At 50.6% G+C, this 22,906-nt stretch overlaps 2 gene segments (V, D, J or C); both read right to left on the bottom strand.

The window, feature by feature from the left end:
• Nucleotides 1-21,300, bottom strand: part of LOC143677354 (Ig delta chain C region membrane-bound form-like) — a 40,604-nt gene extending 19,304 nt beyond the window's left edge. Inside the window, 5 exon segments of the C gene segment in view lie at nucleotides 1,598-1,921; nucleotides 2,780-2,833; nucleotides 4,523-4,738; nucleotides 5,197-5,493; nucleotides 19,434-21,300. Of these exon segments, the coding sequence occupies nucleotides 1,598-1,921; nucleotides 2,780-2,833; nucleotides 4,523-4,738; nucleotides 5,197-5,410 (808 nt within the window).
• Nucleotides 9,253-22,568, bottom strand: LOC143677353 (Ig mu chain C region membrane-bound form-like). The segment is given in 7 exon segments: nucleotides 9,253-9,524; nucleotides 9,980-10,095; nucleotides 12,887-13,219; nucleotides 13,453-13,770; nucleotides 14,124-14,468; nucleotides 14,615-14,932; nucleotides 22,449-22,568. Coding segments are annotated over 6 exon segments (1,275 nt in total).
• Nucleotides 22,569-22,906: the final 338 nt, after the last annotated feature.

Consider the following 22,906-nt stretch of genomic DNA (forward strand, 5'->3'; position numbering starts at 1 on the left):
CATAGCACAGTGCTGGCTGATCCCCGAGGAGGGTGGTAAGGGGCTTGGTCTCCTGGGGGAAGAATTACAACCCATTCACTTCCATAGGTGCCAGGAAACAGGCCAGGCTCTTGCGGCCTAGAGCTGGGATCAGGTGGTGGTTGTCACTAACCTGGTTTCCAGCAGCCTCTGTGGCTCTGCTGTGTTTCTAGTATGTGTCACCCAGGGGGGTGACCATGCCTATGGTGTTGCCAGAGCCCATGCAAAGAAGTATGAGTGATTTTGCCAAGGCTTTGTAGGCCTCAGATTCCACATTGGGATGGGACACACCTCCTAAAGTCTTGACTACCAAATGGCTCCAGAGCACAGGGCAGCATCAACATAGACTGATGGCAATGCTGGGTGCTAGGTGGTTCAACAATCTATCACTTGCTTTGCCACCTTACCCACATAGCAGCATGCATGCATACAGGTGCACACCCTGCCCTGTTCCACACAGACTCTTACACATAGGTACAAATGGGGTGGAGCTTCTGAGCACCGCCTAGCATGATGCATGTCCTGTTAGTTCCCCCTTTTACAAGTGAGGAGAGTGAAGCAGGGGGAGACATAGTAAATTCCCCAGCATCCTATAGTGCAGGTGATAGGTGGAGACATGGGCACAGACAGCCATATCTCTGCCTAAGCCCTCAACCATTGGGCTGTTCTGGGTATTTCTCCTTACATATTAGCACGCACATGTACTTAGGTACTTCCAGGTTGACACACACGCACATTATGCAATCAATAATGGACCCTTTGGTGGCAGAATATCCTCACAGCCAGGTCTGGCACAGGTAGAAGAGTCTCACCTGTGGTGCCACAGAACACCAAGATGGGCTGTTCAGCTGGAAGGGTGAAGGAAGTTTCCACTGTGCCCTTACCCTGAGCTGTGGACTGTGATTGTCCCTCTCAAACCCCTTCTGTCAGCCACCCCAGCAGTGTGTGATTAGGATTTGCCAGGAATGCACACTCGTCTATCTTTGCACTAGATCCCCAAGTCTAAATTCCCAGTTGTGGATGCATCCAGGGGAGCCCCACATACTCTTGTATGGGCAGAGGGCCTGGGTCTCTTATGGGCTGAGTCTGGGTTCTGGGAAGGCTCAGGTGTCCCTAGTGATCGCAGCTGTCTGTGGTACCAAACCATCATGGGGGGGTGGGAATGTGGGTTGGAGTTGGGGGTGGGGCCACCTGCAACTGGCCATGGACAAGGAGTGGCCATTGCTTTGAGTCTGTCTGGGACAGCACTGGGAGACCTTGCTGCCCCGGGACCCACTCGTAGCAGCCAGCGAGTGGTTTGTGGACAGCCAGGACTGGGTGGGGGAGGGGAAGCACAGGAGTGGAGGAAGAATGGGTGTGCTGTTCTCAGATATCAAGGGGAACCATGGGAACAGGAGGTAGTCGAAGGTGTGGAGTTGGGGGCTAGAGGGCAGGGCAGTGATGGCTACCATAGCCTAGAGGGCAGACCCCATTCCCTCCACGGACCAAGCCTGTACGTGCTCAGCCCTGGCTCACCCATGATGCGGCCCCCAGGGACTCTGTTCCCTTTCCCCAGCACCACCTGCCCCACCTCACTCACCACCCACATCCATGTTCCTGCTGGCGTTGAGGACCTTCTGGGAGGCTTCGTGCTTGACCGTGCATGTGTAAGTAGCAAGCCGTGGCTGTGAAGTGGCCGGGATGCGGAGGATGCTCCACGTCTGGAACGTGGTGTTTCCTGCCTGTGGCAACGGGCTCATGGTGGTGAACTGGGTGGCTTCCACTGGGTGCTGGTCTTTCAACCATGTGAGGAAGACCTCGGGGGGTGAGAAACCAGACACCTCGCACAGCAGCCAGTGAGCAGCCTCTTGGGAGGCCAGCTGGTTGGTTGCCACCAGGAAGCCCAGGGAGATACTGCTGGGTGCTGTGGTGGATGAGGGAAGAGAGAGTGGAAGAGAAGCTAGTCATCCAGAAAAGCTAGAGCCAGACATGGCCCTCCCCCTCCTCAGCTCCAGGGTCCAGAGTGCTACTGGTGTCCCCTTGCCCCACCCAGCCTGAGCAGGGACAGGGGCAGCTGAGACTTTCAGTGCTATTGTTATGCTGCTCAAGAGATCCCCCCACACACCCTAAGGAGATCACAGCCACCTCCTAAGCCCAGGTCAGGCGAAAGTGGCCTCACAGGGAGCCCCAGGCCTTGTGGGAACAGAAGGTAGAACAAGGAGGGGCAATAAAGCAGGGTTGGGCAAACTTTTTCTGTAAAGGACAAGAGAGTGAATATTTTAGGCTTTGCAGCTGCATAGCATTTCTATTGATTATTCTTTTGTTTACACCCTTTGAGAAATGTAAAGGGAAATCTGGGCCTTAGAAAAACTGCAAGGGGGAAGCCTTATGATAAAGAGCAATGGCACTGCCATTGCTTCTGCCAGACCCTCTTTTTCCCTCAGGCTGACTTTCAGGTCTCCTTTCTCTGCATGATGATGAGGGTGGATGCAGACCCTGCCTTGAGGGGGTTGCACAGTCTGTGAGTAAATGCCCCCCCAGAGTCAGGTGCTGGCAGGGAGCAGAGCTGCTATGCCATCATTATTGTTCTCTTCTGTCTTCCTTTTGCTGCCTGTTCTCTGTAGAGTAGCCTGGGGTCTATCACTTGGCTGGAATGCAAGAAGGTCTCCATACAGCCTCTGTTCCACCATGCTGGGGACTTATTTTCAGGTCGTGTGATCTCCAGTGCCCCCATATCTGCCTTCTACCCTTCAACACTCTCTCTGGGCATTGAGAAACTGACCTCTGTAGACAGAGTCGCCTGGCTTTCCGGGGTCCTTGGCTCCTGTGAGAGGGCCTGCAGAGACAGGTGGGGGAGGCAGAGCTGGGATTTTGACCCTGACTCCTGTCTTCAGAGGCTGTGGCACCCTCCCCTTTAGCACCCTTGAACCTTCCCTCCCCATGTCCCTTATACACACATGGTGCCAGACCTGAGGCCCACACACACCTTCTGGTTCTTGTGGGACCCTGATTGCATTTTTGCTGACTCTTAGTGGTCAACTTTTGTTTCTAATTGGTCAGGAGTCATCCATGTAATAAATAGTTTTAAGGAGCATACAGCCAATACTTTATTGGCTCATGGATTTCTAGTAGAGCAGGAACTGGCAAACTTTTTCTGTAATGCACCAACAGTAACTATTTAGATTTTCAGCAACATAGGTTTCTATCACATATTTTTATTTTCTTTTTTAAAGCATCCCTTTAGAAACATAAAGACCAAACCTAGGCCATACAGAAATAGACCATGGGCTGCATTTGGCCCATAGGCTGTGCTTTGCTGAGTCCTGCAATAGACCTTGAAACCAAGGAGGCAGTGGTGCCATGTAGGCATGCCCTGAGTGTTCAACTTGAACATCAACCCCCCCTAGTGTGTGCCCCACAAAGAATCACCTTCAATTGGATGTATCCCAGGCCCAAGGGCAGAAAGGCCCAACCTGAGGAAGGTGGAGTTGGCTGAGGAAGGTGGAGTTTGAGAAACAACACTTGTTGACCTTCTTGGAGTGTGATGTCACTCCAGGCATCATGGCTCAAGGATTTGCCTGTTCAGGCATGCCATTCCTTTCCTTGGCTGAAAAGAGGGACCCATTCGTACACCAGTGCTGGCACAGTTGATTCTCCCATGTTCATCTGGAGAATGAACTTCCCTCATGCATCTGACCAAGCTGCCACAGCCCCCAGGGCTGGTAGAGCTGGGAGATGGGGTTCATTGCATTTCTGCACATATGCTTTGGAAGCAGTGGATGAAGAATCCATGCTCGACCATCCCATGGGTGCTCACCTCATATTATCTTGTGTGTAAAGCCAGGCAAGGAGCCATCATTTTTGCTTCCTGTCCTACAGCTTAGCACCCAGACTCAGGCCTGGTCAGAGCAACTTCTGGCTCTACCTGGCATGGAACACATCCACCTGGCTACACAAGCAGGTGGGGCCAATCCCCCACCTGTGAACTGTGCTCTTTTCCAAATAAAGCTTGAGGTGACAGATGCTGAGAGGATATGACCCCGCAAGAAATTCTACCAAGCCCCCACTTTTGGAGAGGCCAGGCTGATTGATGACAGAGGGGTAAGGGGGTGGCTTACAGAGCAAGGTTCCTGCTGTGGTGAGTCCTCGTTTCCAGTCACACTAGGACTGGTCCTCTTGGAAATTCTGTAACAGTGGTAGAGCCAAACTCCTGGCTCCTTGCTGCAGAGAGCATGTTCACTGTGTTGCCCACAGGAACCAAGCCCCAAGGTCAAGCCAAGTGCATGACCCCACTGAGCAAGAGAGAGTCACAGTACTGCCCTTCTCCATGGTGGTCCTTGTAGAAGAAGCAGAGAAGATGGACTGAAAGCTATGTGGGGGCCATGTTAGTTAAGGCCATTACTCTCCTGTTCCTTACATAGTGCATGACTAGAAGACTCACATGTGAAGCCATGGAAGACTACATGGAGGAGGCAGCCCATAAGAAGGGTAGACAGGCAAGGGGCTGAAGACAGGGTTTCCTTACCTGGGTTCTTGGTGATGGTGATGATCTTGGTAGTGGTGGGGGGCTTGGAGGTGGTTGTGGTGGCCGTGGTGGTGGGGGCCTTGGAGATGGTGGTGGTCTTGGTGGTGGCGGGGGCCCTGCTGGTGGCAGGGGCTTGTGTAGTGGAGATGTCTTTGGTGGTGATGTCCAGGACTGGTGACACCGGGGCCACTGGGGTGCTCTGAGTATCCCAAGATGCTGAAACCAGAGGAATAGCAATTGAAGTAGAATCAGGAGGCAGATGAGGTATAGAGGTTGAGATATAGACAGGAAGATAGATAAAAAGGAACTCGTGGCCGGCAGGAGGGTGTTGGGAGCTGGGCAAGGCCACAGGTTGGGAGACTTGGCTGTGGGAGACTCTACTCCCAGCAGCTACCTTCTGGACAACTAGAGATGGGCAAGGCAGGGAGGGCTAAAATGGGAATGGCCCCTATGAGCAGTGCTCATATAGGAAGGGTCTTGTTGGGGAAGGGAAAGATGAGACAGGAGTGGGGTAAGAAGCAAGGTGCACTCAGTGCAGGGGTGGGGCTAGTGCACCTCGGCTGTGGCCCCAGTCCCTCCATTCCTCAGGATCAGGCTCTGAGTGGAAGGTGACTGAAATTGTGCAGGGCCATTCTTAGGTTGCTCCAGGAGGCTGACTGTTTGTGGGGACCCACCTGGCATCTGGAAGTTCTTCTCGATGCTCTTGGGCATGTTGGGGTAGGAAACCATGCAGGTGTGGGGCCCGTTGTTCCACTGCTTGGCTGGGAAGGACAGCTGACTGCTCAGGATGTACCTGTGTTCTCCCTGTACACCTGGGAAGGTCACAATGTTTTTCTCCTGGGCTTCGGTTTTCCAGCTGACATTAATTGGCCGAGGCATGTTCACCATCACCAAGCAGATGAGGGTTACGAAGTCATCTGGGGCTTTGCACCCAGAGAAGAGAGAGTACACATCCGGGGTTGCTGCGGTCACTGGAAAACACAGAGGAGCCTTGAGCTCATGGGTGTGGAGGGCTGGGAGCCTGAGATGTAGCCTAAAGGATTGCTCCTCCTGTCCTTTTGAATGAGAGTAATTGGGGTTCCTGCCTCAAGCCCTGTGGCTGGATTAGAGCTGCCTAAAGCCCTTCAGGGGAGGGGACTCTGTATAGCAGAGGGGTCCCCCATGCATAAGGCTCCCTCCTGAGCCCAGACAGCCCTCAAGTTGGGCCCTGGGACTGCTCTTCCCACCAACCCCACCATCTCTTCTCCATATCACTCTCCTGACTCCAGGGACCTGGGCAGGAGGATACCCTATTTTAGGGGGCTTCACTCTGTGTCAGACAAGGTCCAAGAACCCCACACACCTGACAGCCTTGGGTGCTCCAGGCCCTCATGAGGGCATTTAGTGTCCTGTCATTGAAGAAGGGTGAGTGGCTCACCCTTTGTAGGACTCCCCGGTAGCAACTGGTTGGGATTAGATGCCTCCCTTCCTGATGCCTGGACTCAGGGGCTCTGCTTCTGCAAAACCTTCCTCTGAGCTGGCCTATCTTTACAGAAGGGGTCAGTCAGTCCCCGGCTCCAACACAGCCAACCTCTAGATGAAGATTCTATGTGGGTTATCCACCCCTAGAGTGCTCTGGCCTGGCCCAACAGGTGCTCATCCTGGACATAGGAATGACTAGAGCTGGCCCGCAGGTGTCTGTCTTTCGTGGATACTGGGCTGAGGGAGCAACACTACAACCACAGTATTGGTGGGTCCCAGAATGGTATACCCCTGGACTCGACTTAGTATCAACCAGTCTCCAAGTCTCCCAGGAACCCTGATGACATCACCCTCCTGTTGCCTTTTTTGCCAACATCAGTGTCCTCATCTTATGTTCTCCCACCCATCTGCCCATGTCATCTTCCTGCCACTGCTCAGGTAGGGCCATAAGTCCCACTCTCATCTGGCATGTAGATGTGCTCTCCGCATAGTTTGTTGGTCCTCTCGAGGCAGAAATAATCTTCCTATTCTCCTGAGCTCAGGGCAACACAGAAGTGACACAGTTCCAACTTCACACTGTCCTTGGCAGATTTACCCTCACACTTGTCCCTAGCACCCCAGAAGCCACCACCTCAACAAGCTGCCCTCATTCTCTCCCCAGGTCATTTCTCAGATTCTGAGCTCAGCGCCTTTCATGAGTGTCCTCGCTTTTCTTGAGGCTCAGGTCTGTTAGCCCTGCCCTCCCCCTAAGCACCTGTGCATAGATGTTACTGGAAAGATTCCATGACCCCATGGGCTGCATGAGTGGACCCAAGCAGGTGCTCCTGTTCCCCTGGCCTCCTTGAGGATGTCTTTCACTATAGGAGCACCTCATGTAGCCCTCCCACATGGTGTGAGTTTGAGCCCATGATGACCTCCATTTTATGGACATGAAACTGGAACATTTAAGCAGTTTGCATTGAGCCGTGGCTGGCAAGATGAACTTTCTCTTGATTCTGCACATGCATCTTGAATTCAGAGCGGGGTGCAGTGGCACACAGGGGACCCAGCACCCGATCCCCAGGATAGCTGGCCCTCAGCCTAGAAGCCCTCCTCTCAAGTTTCAGCCTGGCTCATGGCCAGTGGATCATTCCCAAATGTCTCCTTTCTTGGATCTCTCTGGGTCACAGGATTCTGCTAGGTTTCACTTTCAGGCTTTTCCTCTGCACTCCCACCACCTGCCTTCTTCACAAGGCCAGCCTGGACATTGCCTGTACTTTGCACAACTCTGGCCATCCTCACTGACCACACTGTGTTCAGAGGGCACATAATGGGTGAGTCGCATCGCCCAAAAGACATGCTCAAGTGCTAACCCCCAATCCTATGAAATAAGGTTGTTGAAGATGTGATTAGTTAAGATAGGGCCAAACTTTCATTAGTTAAAATAAGTCTTACCTTCACTGAACATTAATGCCAAGCCCCTAGCTGGGTGCCCTCGGCCCATGAATTTCATTTCTCACTGATTTTCCCTTGCCACTTTCCTGCCATACTGTTCTTTCATGTGATAGACACTCTCCTCTGTTTTTTGTCTGTCCCATAAAGCCCCTTCCTAATGTGCTTTCACTTGCCAACTCACGTCAATGGCTTCTGCTGCAGATGATGCCATCTTAGGCAAAGAAGGATGGTCCCCGATACTCCTGCAAGTTATGTCCCCTGTGCCACTGCATCTCCTTATCACATCATTGTTATGGGTGGATTTGTTTCTCTCAAAGAGATCTGAGCGACTCCTAAACCCCAGTCCTTAAAATGTGACTCCAACTAAAAAAAGTTCTTTGAAGGTACAATGGGTTAAGATGAGGCCAAACTGGATTGGAGGGGGTCCTAATCCAGTACTGCTGGTATCCTCATAAGCAGAAGAAATTTGGGCACATTCAGAAGATAGAGAGACATCCATGTGATGGAGGCAGAGATTGAGTTATTCCACAAGCCAAGGAACATCATGGAATGCCGGCCACCCACCAGAAGCCAGGGGAGTATCTCAGAACTGATTCTCCCCTTTAAGAAGGAGATGCCTTGATTTCAGACTTCCAGCCATGAGACAACATATTACTGTTTTTTAAGCTGCCCAGTCTATGGCACTTTTTTACAGCACCCCAGACACACCGACGCAGCATGTAGACATGGTACGCACACACTGAGCTCTGGATGGCACAGCTAGCTCCTCCGGAATCCTGATATTGAATCCCTACTAGTTTCCATGCACCCCACATGCCATGAATTATTTCTGAAACAAGCAGCAACATACTGAGCTGAAAGTTGTATGAAGAGGGTCCTGCTAGCCACGCCAACTCTGTCACCAAGGTGTGACACCAAGTTTCTCTCTGTTGCTTATCCCCTACATTAGCACCATCCTGGGCATAGATTAGTACCTGGTATACAAGCTGGGGCATAGCAGTGACGACAAAACCCTGAACATGGATCTGTCAGGTGAGTCCTGGGGCTTTGAGTTCTCTGTAGGCAAAGAAAGACCTGGGTGCGGTGGGACCCAGTGTGAAGCTGGGGCTACCCACAGAGTGGACAGGAGGGGCAGCGGATGGGCCTCTGGCCAGACCACTCTGGTACGTTTTTCCCTACACCACTGCCTGAGAAACAGTCACCCAACTTGGCTGGGTACATCCCTCTCTGGGGTACCTTCTCCAGTTCCAGCCAGTGCATGTCCAAGCTTATCTGCCAAGCCACAAATGTGAGCCCTAAGAAGATTTCTCTGTCCTGGCTGCATAATGGCAAGCTGGTAGGGACAGTCTTCTTCATGTATGAGGTCGAGTCCAAAGCCAAAGGGTCTGGGTTGGCCACCTACAAGGTCACCAGCATGCTGACCATTGCGAGATCAACTGGCTTAGCCAGAGCATGTTCACTTGCTGCGTAGAGCATAATGGTCTAACCTCCTAAGGAATCCTCCTACCTCTGTGGCCCCAGTGAGTGGACAGTGCCTCCAGGCAATGGTAGCTTCTCCAATCTTACTAGAATTGGGAGACGACACCTGGAATTCTCCTGAGCTAGTCTGGCACCCTTATATTAAGCGCAAGAAGCCGCAAGACCCCAGGGTTAGGTGTGTGGACCCACATTCTTACGTTCTTGTCATGTTGTCATGGTCTCTTTCTCAGCATACCCCACCATTAATCCTTGCTGAGACATTCCCACAGCCCCTTTGGAAGTACTCGTGCAACAAGAAAGGAGTGCAGTTTGCAAAAAATAAAAATAAAACAAATAAAGAACTCATGAAAATGCAGTTTAACAAGATAAAATATGCATATTTATTTTGAGACAATAAACATATACAGAGCAGAAGTCCACAGTTTCAGATTCCACACATAATGAATAGAGATTTGGTTGTATCTAGAAAGAAGCCTGTTTTTTAGGGTTCAAAGCTGGAGGAAGACATGGGAGAAGATTTCAAGCCAACAGTTAACACAAGCCTGGGAAAATCCCCAAGCAGGAAAGAAGATCCCCTTTGGTTCTTCTCTTTGGGATTGGATTTCCTTCTGTTGATGGATCATTTCACCTGCAGATGACAAAGATGGTTATGAATGACTTTCCTATAGCTGGGAACAATAGGGAGGGGCAGGAATAACTTGTAGACCCGAGTGTGGTGGGACCCAGATCTAAGGTCCCATCCATTCCAGGAGTGGCTCCATTTGTCTCCAAACTCCCTTCCTAAGCCTTATCTCCTTTTGCTTCCTCCATGCATGTCATAAGAGGGCCAGTCTATGTTCTTTGCATTTCATAGATGAAGAAGTAGAGCTCAGAATGCCAGGACTGGGGACAACCATGTCTGTGACACTTAGCATCTTGGATCCAGGCTTTTAAGGCCTCTATTTGAACATGGTACCTAGCAGAACCACAAGGGTCTCCTATACACTCTGAACACTTTCTAAGCATGACTGTGAGGACTGGACAGATGGCCACTTCCTGGAACTCCACTCCATTACTTCATATGCCCACCCAGGACTGGTCTACCTTGAACAGGGTAACCGTTGTGCTGTAGAAGAGGCTCAGGAGGAAGAGGACGATGAAGGTGGAGGCTGTAGTCCACAAGTTCTCAAACCCTTCCTCTTCAGCATTCACCTCCCCCTCTGTAAGGGGATACAACATAGATGAAGGGATCAGGCTTGGGACCAGAGCACCTTGCTGGGGTCTTCCCTGGGGGCTGGGGGGTGGGTTCAGAGTGGGACTGTTCAGACTGCTGGAGCTACTGAAGGATGCACACCCCACTGGGATAAGACAATACTTTGTTCTTGGCTGTGCTGCACCCTTAAGTAGGGCGTGAGGCAGGGAGGAATAGCAGAAGCTAGAACACAAGAAGGAGACTATGCATAGAGCTGTAGGACATGTGAGAGAATATGGAGGACTAGTGGGAATGTTACTGGGATGAAGCTCTGAGCAGCAGCCACCTGCTATTTGTTTCTGGGGCTGGGGGCTCCTGGGCTCTGTCTGGACAAGTCACCAACAAGTGTGTCGTGGGTCCACCCAAACATCTGATGAGGAGGTGTGTGTTTGAGTTACACAGAGACAAGAGCACAGGCTAAGCTTGGGTAGGTCATTGACCCAAAGCACCCTTGTGCTAAAGCCATAAGGGTGGGAAGAGAATGAAAGAGGCAGCATACAGACACAGGCAGGCCAGGCCTGGGTTGGGGCCAGAGGTTGGGACCTAAGTGTGTACTGGACCCTCCTTGAAGAGGTGATGACACAGCTGGGAGCACAGTTTCCCTGGTCATATGAGACAAAGAAACATAAAGGGGTGTCCCCTCTATCTTGTAGTTTAGGGGAAGGGTTTGTCCATGGACTACTATAGGGGTGGCATGGTGGACAACTGTGTCTGAAAGTTCTCTTCTTCTGGACACCTGCCCGTGGCTGCTCTTCTGTCTTCACTTCCCTCTATCTCTCTCTCTCTGTCTCCATCTCCATCTTTATATTCATTTCCATCTCTCCACCTCCATCACTATCTGAATTTCTCTTTCTCCATCTTTCATCTCCATCTTTTTATCTCCAGCTCTCTTTTTCCATGTCCATATCCATATGTCTATGCCTATCTCCATCTCTATCTCTAACCAGCTCTGCCTCCATCTCCACTCTCTAGCTCCATCTTTACTTCTATCTCTGTCTATCTCTTCTTCTCTTCATCTGTTCATATCCATCTCTCTTATCTCTTTCCATCTCTGTCTCCATCTCCATCTCTACCTCTCTCTCTTTCTATCTTTATCCACAACTCTCTCTCAATTTCCATCTCTTTCCTCTTTCACTCTATCCCTCTCTCTCAATGTGGAGGCCATGCCTGAGAGACCGTGGTGGGATTTCCTGGCTGGCTTGTCCTGCCCCATCCAAACTTATGACCCTTGGGACAAAGGAGACAGGCAGACAGCCTGTGGCTCAGGGAAGTTGATATTAGGATGGGCAGACTGAGAAAACTGAGTGGGTCTGAATCTGCAGCACAAATAGGCCACCGAGGGTATCTGAAGCTCAGGCCTGCAATGGGCTGAGACCCTGAGGGCATCTTGGAAGCAGCCCCAGAAGCAACCCCTAGGCATATACTGCCTTTTGGGCATGGTTCCCGGGGATCTCACTTTCTATCCCATTCTTCTATCTGGGTCTTCTTGGCTCAGGGATTTCCTGGCTAGATTCTGCCTCCTGAGTACCCCTGTTCCCTAATCCAAGGGACATATGAGTTGTGTTTGGAGGAAATAGCTGGCTCAGATTTATCTCCCTGCCACTTCCTACTAAAAAGAAGAGCTGCCAAGGAGTGTTGCTTCCTCTAGGCACAATCAGCGCATGGGGTAGGTCTCCTGGTCCTATTCACAGATGGGTGCTGTTGGGGTAGGGAACTGCCTTTACCAGGAGCCCGGACTGGGAGGGACCACAGCTCCCCTGAGGTGCTCCAGCCAGATAAACCTTAGAGGGTTCAGGCTCATGCCCAGCATGCATCTTGGAGACATTTCCCTGGGCAGAAGTACAGTAGCCATGGTCATCCTCTAAGCCAGGCTGTCCCTGAATGCACATTCAAGCTGAGACAGAGGACAAGCAGAGTTTTAGGTAGGAAGCTCTGTGGTAGTCACTGTACGGGGGCAGAGATGGCTCAAGAGGAGAGGTGTCAGGGGGAGGAATTGTCTTGCTATGAATATGCCATTCCCAGTGTCTGTGTATCTATATGTGCATGTGTATGGTCAATGTGATTTTGTGTATGGGGTGTGTGTCCCCAAGCAGGTATGCCTGGGTGTGTGCCCATACGTGTATGTGCCCATGTGTGTGCATGGAGACCCATGTGTGTGTCTTATGTGTGTTCATGTCTGTATTTGTGTGTGCATGTGCATCATTATGTCTGTGCATACGTATGTGTATGTGGGAGTGTGTATGTGTGCATGTGTATGTGTGTTCCTGTGCTTGTTCCCCATGTATGTCTGTGTCTATGTGCCTGTGTGTCCATGTGTCTGTGTGTGTGTTTGTGTGTGGGCATGTATGTGTTTGTGTGTGCTGCCTGTGCCTGTGTGGGTCTACTCCCACCAACTATCCAGAAGTAGCTATAAGAGCAGTGAGGATGGGGCCTTCTGGCTGTGGTGTCTGCCAGACTCACACTGTCTGAAGACTTCCCCAGGGTGGTGGCAGAGAGTGGTGGAGGGGCAAATGGGTGAGTGGTTTGTGATATGGGGGCATGGGGGCACAGCATAACCCCAGCCTCAGGCAGGTGGAGAAACCCGCTCACTCAGGACCAGCATCTTTTTAACTGATATTTTTATTTCTAGTTTTTATAAAATGCGACATCACTCCCCATTGACATGTTTAGTTTGCAAACACAGTGACCCCAGTGTGGTCAGTAACAGGTGTTGGCCGTGTCAGACAACACCAGGGACACGTTGTACAGGGAGGGTTTACCAGTGGACTTGTCCACGGTCCTCTCGGTCACAATGTGTGGCAGGGCCTCATGCCCCACGACACAGGTGTAGGTGTCTCCACTGCTCCAGTCTTCCTCGGATACAGTCATGATGCTGTAGGCGAAGTAGAGGCCAGGCGCCTGGGGCTCAGGCATTGGGGCACTGGTGATGTACTTGTCTGTAGGCACAGGCTGCCCCTTGTGTAGCCACTGCACAAACACGTCTGCAGGGGAGAAGTCCTTCACCAGGCAGGTGACAGAGGCTGATTCCCGCAGGCTGAGCTGCTCTCGGGTGGGTGGTAACATGTAGACGGCTGGCGTGTGCTTGGCAACCCCTGCAAGCAAAGATAGGATATTGAATGGACTGAATAGGGCTGTGGATATGAGCTCATGTTCAGAACGGGGAAGGGAAGCTGAGGTGTGGGGGAGAAAGAGAAGGTCAATGAGAGGATTCCTGGGCATAGTTGCAAGACCCCGCCTGCCCTTGGGTGTCTCAAATGCACCCAGAGGCCTGTGGGGCAATTCCCAGGTGAGGAGAGAGAGCAAGTGGAAGGAGAGCCAGTCTCACCCCTGGGCTTGGAGATGGTGCGCTTGAGTGGGGAGGGGAGATCCGTATGGGTCACTATGCACGTGAAATCGTCCCCAGTCTCCCAGTCTTCCATGCAGACGGTGGCCACACCCGTGGCACTGAATGTGGCATTGGGGAAGCTTTCAGAAATGTTGGTGTGGGTTTTAAGAACCTCGCCATTCTGGCGGATCCAGGTGATGCTCAGGCTGTCATAGGTTGCCAGGTCTGTGACCATACAGGAGAGCTTGGCAGATTTGGTGAGAAAGATGCTGGCAAAGGAGGGTGCGATGGGGAAGATTTTGATGGCTGAAGATGGACCTGAGTCAAGAGAAAGTTGATTTCAGTGAGCAGTGGCATGTAAAATCGAAAGAAGGTGTTGTCTTCTCCCAGAGAGCCAGGTCAACTGTGCCAAGCTTTCTTGGGTCCCAAATGGTCTTGCAAAGGGGCATATATTAGTGGCCCCATGTTGTCTTGCAGGGCTGCTCTCTTGCCTCACCCATGAGTAACTATTCTTAATTAGCCCTGGGAAGCCCCAGTCTGGAACAGAAGATCACATCTGGGGAGGCATCTATCAATATGGGGGGGGGTGGTGGGGGCAATTTGCCTGGGCCCACGAGGTCAGGTGCTGGATTTGGGGCCAGGACCACAGTCTGAAGGGACTGTCTACTCACCAGTGCCACAGACGGAGGACACATTCTTTAGGTAGAAATCACCATTGTGCTCTACGCGGCAGGTGAACACACTCTGGCTGAGCCAGTCGATCTCGCTGATGGTCAGTGTGCTTGTAACTTTGTAGGTGACCGGCCCAGACCCTTTGACTTCAGCCTCGACTGCACCCGTGGAGAAACCTGTCTCTACCAGTTTGCCATCATGCAGCCAGGACACAGAGATCTTTTTGGGGCTAAAGTCTGTGGCCTGGCAGATGAGCTTGGACTTGCGCTGGCTGGAACTGGAGAAGGCGTCCCGGGGTGGAATGTACACAGTCAGGTTAGGCGACCGTTCCTCAGGCCTCAGACCTATGGGAAAAGGTGTCAGAGTGGTCTGGCCAGAGGCCCCCATGCTGTGCCTCCTGCCCACCATGCGGGTGACCCCCAGCTTCACACTGGGTCCCACCACACCAGAGAGTGTGTGCCCACAGAGAACTCAAAGCCCCTGGTCTCACCTGCCAGATCCACGTTCACGGTCCTCTCACCGCTGCTGTGTGCCGCCTTGCATACCAGATACTCATCTATGCCAGGGACAATGCTCAAGGAAGGGAGCAGCAACTGAGAGGAGGCCATGTACTTGCCATCGCTCAGGGTTGATGGAAAGGTCATGAAATTCTGGTTGCTGACAGAGGTACTGTTCTTGTATTTCCAGGAGATGGTGATGGAGCTGGGCAGGAAGTCCCGGGCAAGGCAGCCCAGGGCCAACAGGTTGTCTGTGGCCAGGCTATTCTCACAGGAGAGCAGGGGGAAGAGTGTTGGGGCAGATGTACTCTCTGAGGACCCGAAAGGACAAAAAAGAGAAGGGAGGGGATGATTAGGCAGGACCAGTAAGAGCTCAACAAGCAGAAATGGGTGAGTGAGAGGCAGCTCAGTGAGTCCAGGTCGATGGAGTTCAGCAGGTTCTGTGCTCTTAACTACTTACCATCCTCATCCCACTGTGGCTGAGCCCACCTGCAGACCTCCGAGTACTGGCTGCGAGTAGCTCAAAAGTGTGGTAGGAAACCATGGTGAAGGGAAGGCCCTGGGGTATGAAAAAGCCAGACACAGACTGCCCACCCTTAGTCTGCTGCTCTGAATGTGTGGGAAGTCCCGGTGACGGAACACTTCCTGTCAAAGCAGGAGATCCATTTCACTAGCACCGATCTTGCCATCCAGAGAGAAGCACCATGCAGCTCAGGGTGCTGAGCTGCAGAGTCCAGTCCTGAAGTCTAGTGAGTGAGCAGCTCAGTGTAGAGTGCAAGGTATCAGGGATTGGGGGTGGGTATACTTGGATATGGCCTAGTGCTAGCCCAATTCAGCCCTCTTCACCTTAGCCCAACCAGATCACCTATGGTCAGCACACTACAATGCCATCCAGAACAGAAGAGCCATTTAAGCTGAAATTGGATCTATTTAGCCAGGCCTAGTTCAGTCCAGCCCAAAGCAGCCCATCAACTCACACTAGTTATCTCAGCCCAGCTAGCTCAGCCCATCTGTACCCAATTCATCTCACCTTAGTTAACCCTGAAGAACCCACAAAGCTCAGCCCAACTCAGTCTACTTAGTTCAGCTCAGCCCAGCTCAGCCCACCTCAGCTCAGCTCAGCTCAGCACAGACCAGGCCAGGCCAGGCCAGTTCAGCCCATCTCAGTTCAGCTAAGCACAGACCAGACCAGGTCAAGTCAGCTCAGTCCAGCTCAGCTCCGTCAATTTCAGCTCAGCTCAGCTCAGCTAAACACAGACCAGACCAGACCAGGCCAATCCAGCTCAGCCCATCTCAGCTCAGCTTAGCCAAGCTCAGCACAGCGTAGCCCCACCCAGCCCAGCTAAGCCCCACTCAGCCCAGCCTAGCTCAGCCCAGCTCAGGTCAGCTAAACCGAGACCAGGCCAGGTCAGCTCAGTCCAACTCAGCCCAGTTTAGCCCAGCCAGTTCAACAAGGCTGAGCATTTCTCAACCCACCTCAGTTCAACCCAGCCCAGCCCAATTCAGTCCAGCCCAGCCCAGCCAGCCAAGCTCAGCCCAGCTCAGCCCAGCTCAGGCCAGTCCAGGCCAGCCTAGTTTAGCCCAGCCTGGCTCAGCCCAGGCCAGCTTGGCTTAGCCCGGCTCAGTTCAGTCCAGCCTAGGGAAGACTAGCCTAGCTCAGCCCAGTTCTGCTGCCTCAGTTCATCTTAGCTCAGTCAAACTTATCCCAACTCACCTCAGTCCAGCTCAGCCCAACTCAGCCCAGCTCACCAGTATAGCTCAGCCTGATTCAGGTCAGTCCAGGCCAGCTCAGATCAACAAAGCTCAACCCACATCAGTCCAGCCAACTTAGTCCAACTTGGTCCAGCTCAGTCCAGCTCAGCCCTGCTTAGCCCAGCTCTGCCAGTTCAGCTCAACCCAGCTTTCCAGTTCAGTTCAGCTCAGCCCAGCCTCTTCAGCCCCACTCAGCCCAGCTTCTTCATCACCACTCAGCCCAGTTCAGCCCAGCCAGCTTAGCCTGGCTTCGTCCAGCTCAGCCCAACTCACCCAGCTTTGTCAGCTCAGTTCAACCCAGCTCGCCAGTTCAGCTCAGCCTATTTTAGTTTGACTCAGCCCAATTTAGCTCAGTCCAGCTCAGCTCAACCCAGTTCAGCCCAGCTCAGATCAGCTAAGCCCAGTTCAGCCCAGCTATGCCAGTTCAGCTCAGTCTAATTCAGCCCAGCTCAGCTCAGTTTAACTCATCAGTTCAGCTCAGCCTGGTACAGCTCAGCTCAGCTAGCTTAGCTCAGCCCAGCTCAGACCAGCTAAGCCTAGTTCAGCCCAGCTGTGGCAGTTCAGGTCAGCTCAGCCCAGTTGAGCCCAGCTATGCCAGATCTGCGAGTTCTGCTCAGTTCAGCTCATCAGTTAAGCTCAGCTTGGTTCAGCCCAATCTAGCTCAGCCCAGCTTAGCCCAGTTTAGCCAAGCTACGCCAGTTCAGCTTAGCCTAGCTCAGCCTAGTTCAGCCTAGCTCAGCCTAGCTCAGCCAAGCTCAGCCCAACACAGCCCAGCTCAGCTCAGCTCACCAGTTCAGCTCAGCCTGGTTTAGCTCAGCTCAGGCCAGCCAGCTCAGCCTATCTTGGTCTAGCTTAGTCCATCTTAGCCCACCCCAGCTCTATCAGTTCAGCTCAGCTTAGCTGGTGAATTTAGGTCAGCCTTATTCAGCACAGTTCTGCCCAGCCTTGTTCAGCCCAGTCTAGTCCAGCTCAGCTCACTTTAGCTCAGCCCAGCTTAGCCCAGCTTAGCAAGCCCGTTTTCAGCCCAGCTTAGCCCAGCTTAGCAAGCCCGTTTTCAGCCCAGCTATGCCAGTTCAGCTGAGCTTAGCTCAGCCCAGCTATGCCAGATCTGCTGGCTCTGCTCAGCCCAGCTCATCAGTTCAACTCAGCTTGTTCAACCCCATCTAGGTCAGTCCAGCTCAGCCCAGTTTAGCCAAGCTATGCCAGTTCAGCTCAGCCTAGCCCAGCCCAGCTCAGCCCAGCTCAACCCAGCTCAGCTCAGTTCATCAGTTCAGCTCAGCCTGGTTTAGCTCAGCTCAGGCCAGCCAGCTCAGTCTAGCTTGGTCCAGCTTAGTCCAGCTCAGCCCACCCCAGCTCTTCCAGTTCAGCTCAGCTTAGCTGGTGAATTTAGGTCAGCCTTATTCAATGCAGCTCAGCCCAGCCTAGTTCAGCCCAGTCTAGCCCAGCTCAGCTCACTTTAGGCCAGCCCAGCTTAGCCCAGCTCAGCAAGCCCATTTCAGCCCAGGTATGCCAGTTCAGCTGAGCTTAGCTCAGCCTAGCTATGCCAGACCTGCTGGTTCTACTCAGCCCAGCTCATCAGTTCAACTCAGCTTGGTTCAGCCCCGTCTAGCTCAGTCCAGCTCAGCCCAATTTAGCCCAGCTATGCTCAGTCCACCCCAGCTCTACCAGTTCAGCTCAGCTCAGCTCAGCTGGTTAATTTTGGTCAGAATGATTCAGCTCAGCTCAGCCCAGCCTAGTTCAGCCTGGTCTAGCCCAGCTCAGCTCAGCCCAACTTAGCCCAGCTCAGCTCAACCCAGCTCACCAGTCAGCTCAGCATGGTTCAGCCCAACTCAGCCAAGTTCAACCCAGCTGTGCCGGTTCAATTCAGCCCAGCTCAGCCTAGCTCTGCTGGTTCAGCTCAGCTCAGCCAGCAGAACTCAGCCCAGCTTAATTCAGCTTTAGCTGGCCTAATGCAGCCTATGGAGCCCCAAAAGCCAGGTGATGTGGTGTTGGCCAACCAAACTTACTTGCTTCAGCTAAAGCCATGGCATTCCATGAACCCTGCATAGCCAAGCTCAGCCCAGCACCAGTTCTTTTCAGGTGCCTCTTCCTGACTTTCCCCACCCTCATAGATTTCCTTCTGTGCTGTCTACACTTCATACTCCAAATCCCAGTCCTCACATCCTAGCGCCACTGGCTTTGGCTCCAAAGCAGTACCTTCCTTCAGTTTATCCCACTTTAAATCCATTAAAACATATGACAAGAATTGAAAAACAGCAAATCCTATCATAAAAGATGAAAGCGTCTCCTTTGCTCTACAGTCAGCAGCTTGGCTTTTTTGTGTACAGTCAGCAGCTACAACTGCACATTCTGGATGGTGGGGAGACTTGAGAAATGCCTCCCTTCAGGCATTTTGACTTACTGGATATTCCTCTGAGCCCAAATTCCTCTGAACCCAAATTCCTCTGTCCTCAGTCTAAAGTGGGCTCTTTAACTAAATTCTCTCAAGATAAAACTCATCATTAAAAACTACCAGGAGCCAGAGACCCTGGTTTGATTCCTGGTGCCTGCCCATGCAAAAAAAATAAACAAGTGAACAAACAAGCAAACAAACAGAAACACACACACACACACACACACACACAGAACTACCAGGAAATTAAAAGACAAAACTACCAGGAAATTAATCTTATCTTATTTGGCCCTTTAGACAATGCTTTTTACTGTAAAGCTCTTGGAAAGTATGGGAGTGTACAACAATGATTAAATTCCAAAGCTGCTTTTATAATTTAAATAAAGACAATTTAAACAATATTTTGTGTATTTTAAAGTATCACAAACAATATCAACAATAAGGAATGTATCAGTTCATACTATTTTTTTTCCTTGAAACATCATTGAAGGAAAGTTAAATATGTCTAAATCCACCAAGGATCACCCAAGGGATGATCATCCAAATAAGTCTCTTTCTCTTCAGCAAGAAATAATATAAAGACCGATTTCCTTCCACAATAGAAAAAAAAAACATCAAATACAAACATTTATAAGTATTAAATCAGGCAGTGCAGGCTGCCTTCTTACCATTTTTGCTGCTTGGTCACTGGCACACTCTCTGGGGTTCTTTGGTATTGACTAATTCCTCCAAATCCATTTAAAAATGGTGAATTCATAAATGGCTGGGCTGGCCTTTAGTGGCAAAAGCTACAACTGCACATTCCAGACTCTGTGTGGTTCCAGGAGATGGCACAGCCAAGGCCAGACTTGATAGGAACCCTGTTCTCTGCCCTTCTTATTTCTTTCCACTAAGAAGCTCAGCCAAGATTAAAAACAGAAACTACTTCATAAGAGGTCCAGGAGTTGCTTTGCTTCAGAAGTTCCTTTCTGATGCTCTATCCAACTGTTTTCCTCTTAATCCACCAATTAGCACATTTACTGAAATAATCCAGCATCAATCTATGCATTTAACTTAATTAAACTTCATCTATAATTAATACTTGAAGAATGGTCTTGAAAAACACTGAAATAAAGGTAATCTTTTCAGAATATTCAAGTATTTCTTAATCACAAACAGAAAACCAACTAACTTAAATAATTCTGAACACAATCTTTACAAGAATAATGCTCTGGGGCAGTGAAAATTGTTTGAAGTTAGTTATCAAAAGAGAGAATAACAAAGCAATGAAAGAAGTTCTTATTGCATTCACAAAACATACTAAGACTTCTTAAACATGTTACTTTGAAACATGAACAAAAATTAAAAGTTGATAAAGCTGAGCATGAAAAATTAAAATCAAATAGTTGAAAATGGAACCCTCACAGTTTCTGTCAGGTTGCACACCTTATTTTAGAAATGCAAATTACCCAGGTGTTGTTTTGTTCACTGGAACAATTTTGGGTATATGGGGCTAGGCAAAAACATCTGAAAACCACCTCTTCAGAACCATAAACTAAATTTACCAATCGTGTTTTCTCAGTTCCTGAAATAGACTCCAGACATGACCTGCTTCCGGCCACCTGCTGCAGGTGCCTAGGCGAGCCCGCAGCCATCTTGCCTCTAACTCAACACCAACGTCTTGGAAAATAGCTCAATTATTTTTTTAAAATAAACTGGATTTACTATACCATCTCTTTGCCGAACCCATAATACTATCAATACAGAAAGACAGAACTCATGGTTATTAATTGAATCTGAGTTTTAAATCCTTTGGCATTTTAAAATTTAACATACTGGACAATTTCTTAAAATTTTAAGTAACATTATCCTCAATTATCTTCCTCAACCACTTCCAATATATAATCTCTATTAATACTTTAAATCACTTTTAGAAACTGTCCTCACAAACAAAGGTCCCTAAAAGGTCCCTGTACAGATTGCCAGCATGCAGCCCTCTCAGGGCCAGCCCTTGGAGGCTTACCGAGACAAAGACAACATGCCTTTCCTTTCTGAGATACTTACGGGAGGCAATTTTCTTTCTAACTGACATAGAATTTTAGCACAAATCTGTCACAGAATATATCTCATAATTCTAAAGGAAATAGTTCACTGTGCTCTGTACATGAGGTGTAAGTATAAAGACACTATTTAGAAAGGCACACTGTTCAGCGAACACTATGTTTCCAAAACAGAAGTATTTGCTTATATGGTCCAGACTGTCCTCTGGCCCTTGGGAGGATCCCATCCTTTCTGACTAATTTGCCCAAAAATGGCCCTTCAAATGCTCAGGCCAGCGATTCCCTTTTTCAGAAGCTCAGGCACCCCCTCAGACAAGTGGGACATCATGAATTTTAGAAAGGCATCAGAGAAGTAATGGAATTCTGAAATTTCTATGGCAGCCCAAGCCTCATCCCCTCCCGGCCAGCCCCTTAGGACCCTTGGGGATACATCCCCGGGAAGGAGGGAAAAAAAAACATAAGAATAAGCAGAAAATGAAGGCCCCAGAGGGGTTGTTCTTACCTGAGGAGACGGTGACCACGAGCCCTTGGCCCCAGACGTCCATAGCATAATAGTCACAATGGTGAACTCTCCATGCCCACCCCACAAAAACACATCACTGTTTGTCGCCCAGAAAATGGACCATGCAGAAATCTTGCAGTGTTTCACAGCCTCCCATGGAAGCCAATGGTCCACGTCTTGTTATCTGGGATCTCCATACTCAGCCCTCTCTCTGTCTGGGGTCAGAGGGCCCTGGATTCCTCGGCTGGCCCTGGAGACCCAACATTCCAACCTGGCCTTTTGCCTGCCTGGACAGTCTGAGAGAGATGAACAGACTAGCCTGCACTGAAGACAAGTCCTAATTTGCACTCAAAAGTCAAACATAATCTAAGACCAGTAACTGCCCCTAAAAGTAGGTGCCTTGCAGGTAGATGGAAGGTTTGATTATGACCCAGAGTCATGACATTCCCTGATATTGCATCCTGCAGAGGAATTCAATGAAATGGAGAGTGGCCACCTTTGGTCGGGACCCCAAAACACCTAGACTAGCAGCAGGCTGCCTTCTAGAAGGGCGGTTTGATCTTATGTTCCTAGTTATGGAGGCAGAGGAAAGACCCTCTCCTTGGCTCTGTTTTCTGACCTTTGACATGCCTTGGTGTCTTTCTGAGACCCAGACACCATAAATTCACCCAAATAATTAAAATGCTGTTTTAAGTGGGATCAGCATTAGGACTCACATGAGGAGACGGTGACCATGGTCCCATGGCCCCAGGTGTCAACTATGTTGTCACATTGTGACAATCTGGGGCCCCAGACAAAAATTGTATCTAATGGAGGTAGTCAGGGCTGCAAATGGAGCTTGGTGTGACCAGGAAGCCATAGGACATTACAAAAGCCAATGGTAGTCAAAACCCCTGAGTAACCTCCATGTCACAGAATCCAGGACATAGGACATTACAAAAGCCAAGGGTAGTCAAAACTCCTGAGTAACCTCCATGTCACAGAATCCAGGAGGAGAGACACTGACCCCTCGCTGGCCCCTTCTGGACACCCCCAGACAGTACCCAGTCCTTCCGGGACTGAGATCCAAGCACCCTCATTTCTTCCCCAAAATACAGCAGAAATGCCCATAAAGAAGCTGGAGAGAAGCTGAATGGACTCACCTGAGGAGACGGTGACCACCAGTCCTGGGCCCCAGATATCAAAATAATCACATTGCTGTGAGCCCCATTAGGGGTTGTACAAAATCTATGACCCAGCCCTGCTACCCCGGGCCTGTCCAGGCACAGCAGAACCAGCTGTGGCAAAAAATAGCTTTGTTCCTAATGTTTTCATGCCCCAGACGGGGGCTGTCAGGCACAGCAGAACCTTTTCAACTCAAGCCCAGGTGGGCCAAAAGGCCACAAGGCACTCCAGAGGCCAACGGCAGTGGACACCCTAGAGAAACTCCCAGCTTGTAGAGTTCGGGAGAAGAGGGTGTCCTGTGAGGTCCTGACCCTTCACTGGCTGCTTTCAGAGACTCCCACACAGTACCCAGTCCTTCAGAGGCTGAGATACAGACACCCTCATTTCCTCCCCCCAGATATAGCAAAACCCTCAGAAAGAAGCTGGAGAGAGAAGC

This window comes from Tamandua tetradactyla, chromosome 3 (genome assembly GCF_023851605.1).
Source record: "Tamandua tetradactyla isolate mTamTet1 chromosome 3, mTamTet1.pri, whole genome shotgun sequence".
Lineage (NCBI taxonomy): Eukaryota > Metazoa > Chordata > Mammalia > Pilosa > Myrmecophagidae > Tamandua > Tamandua tetradactyla.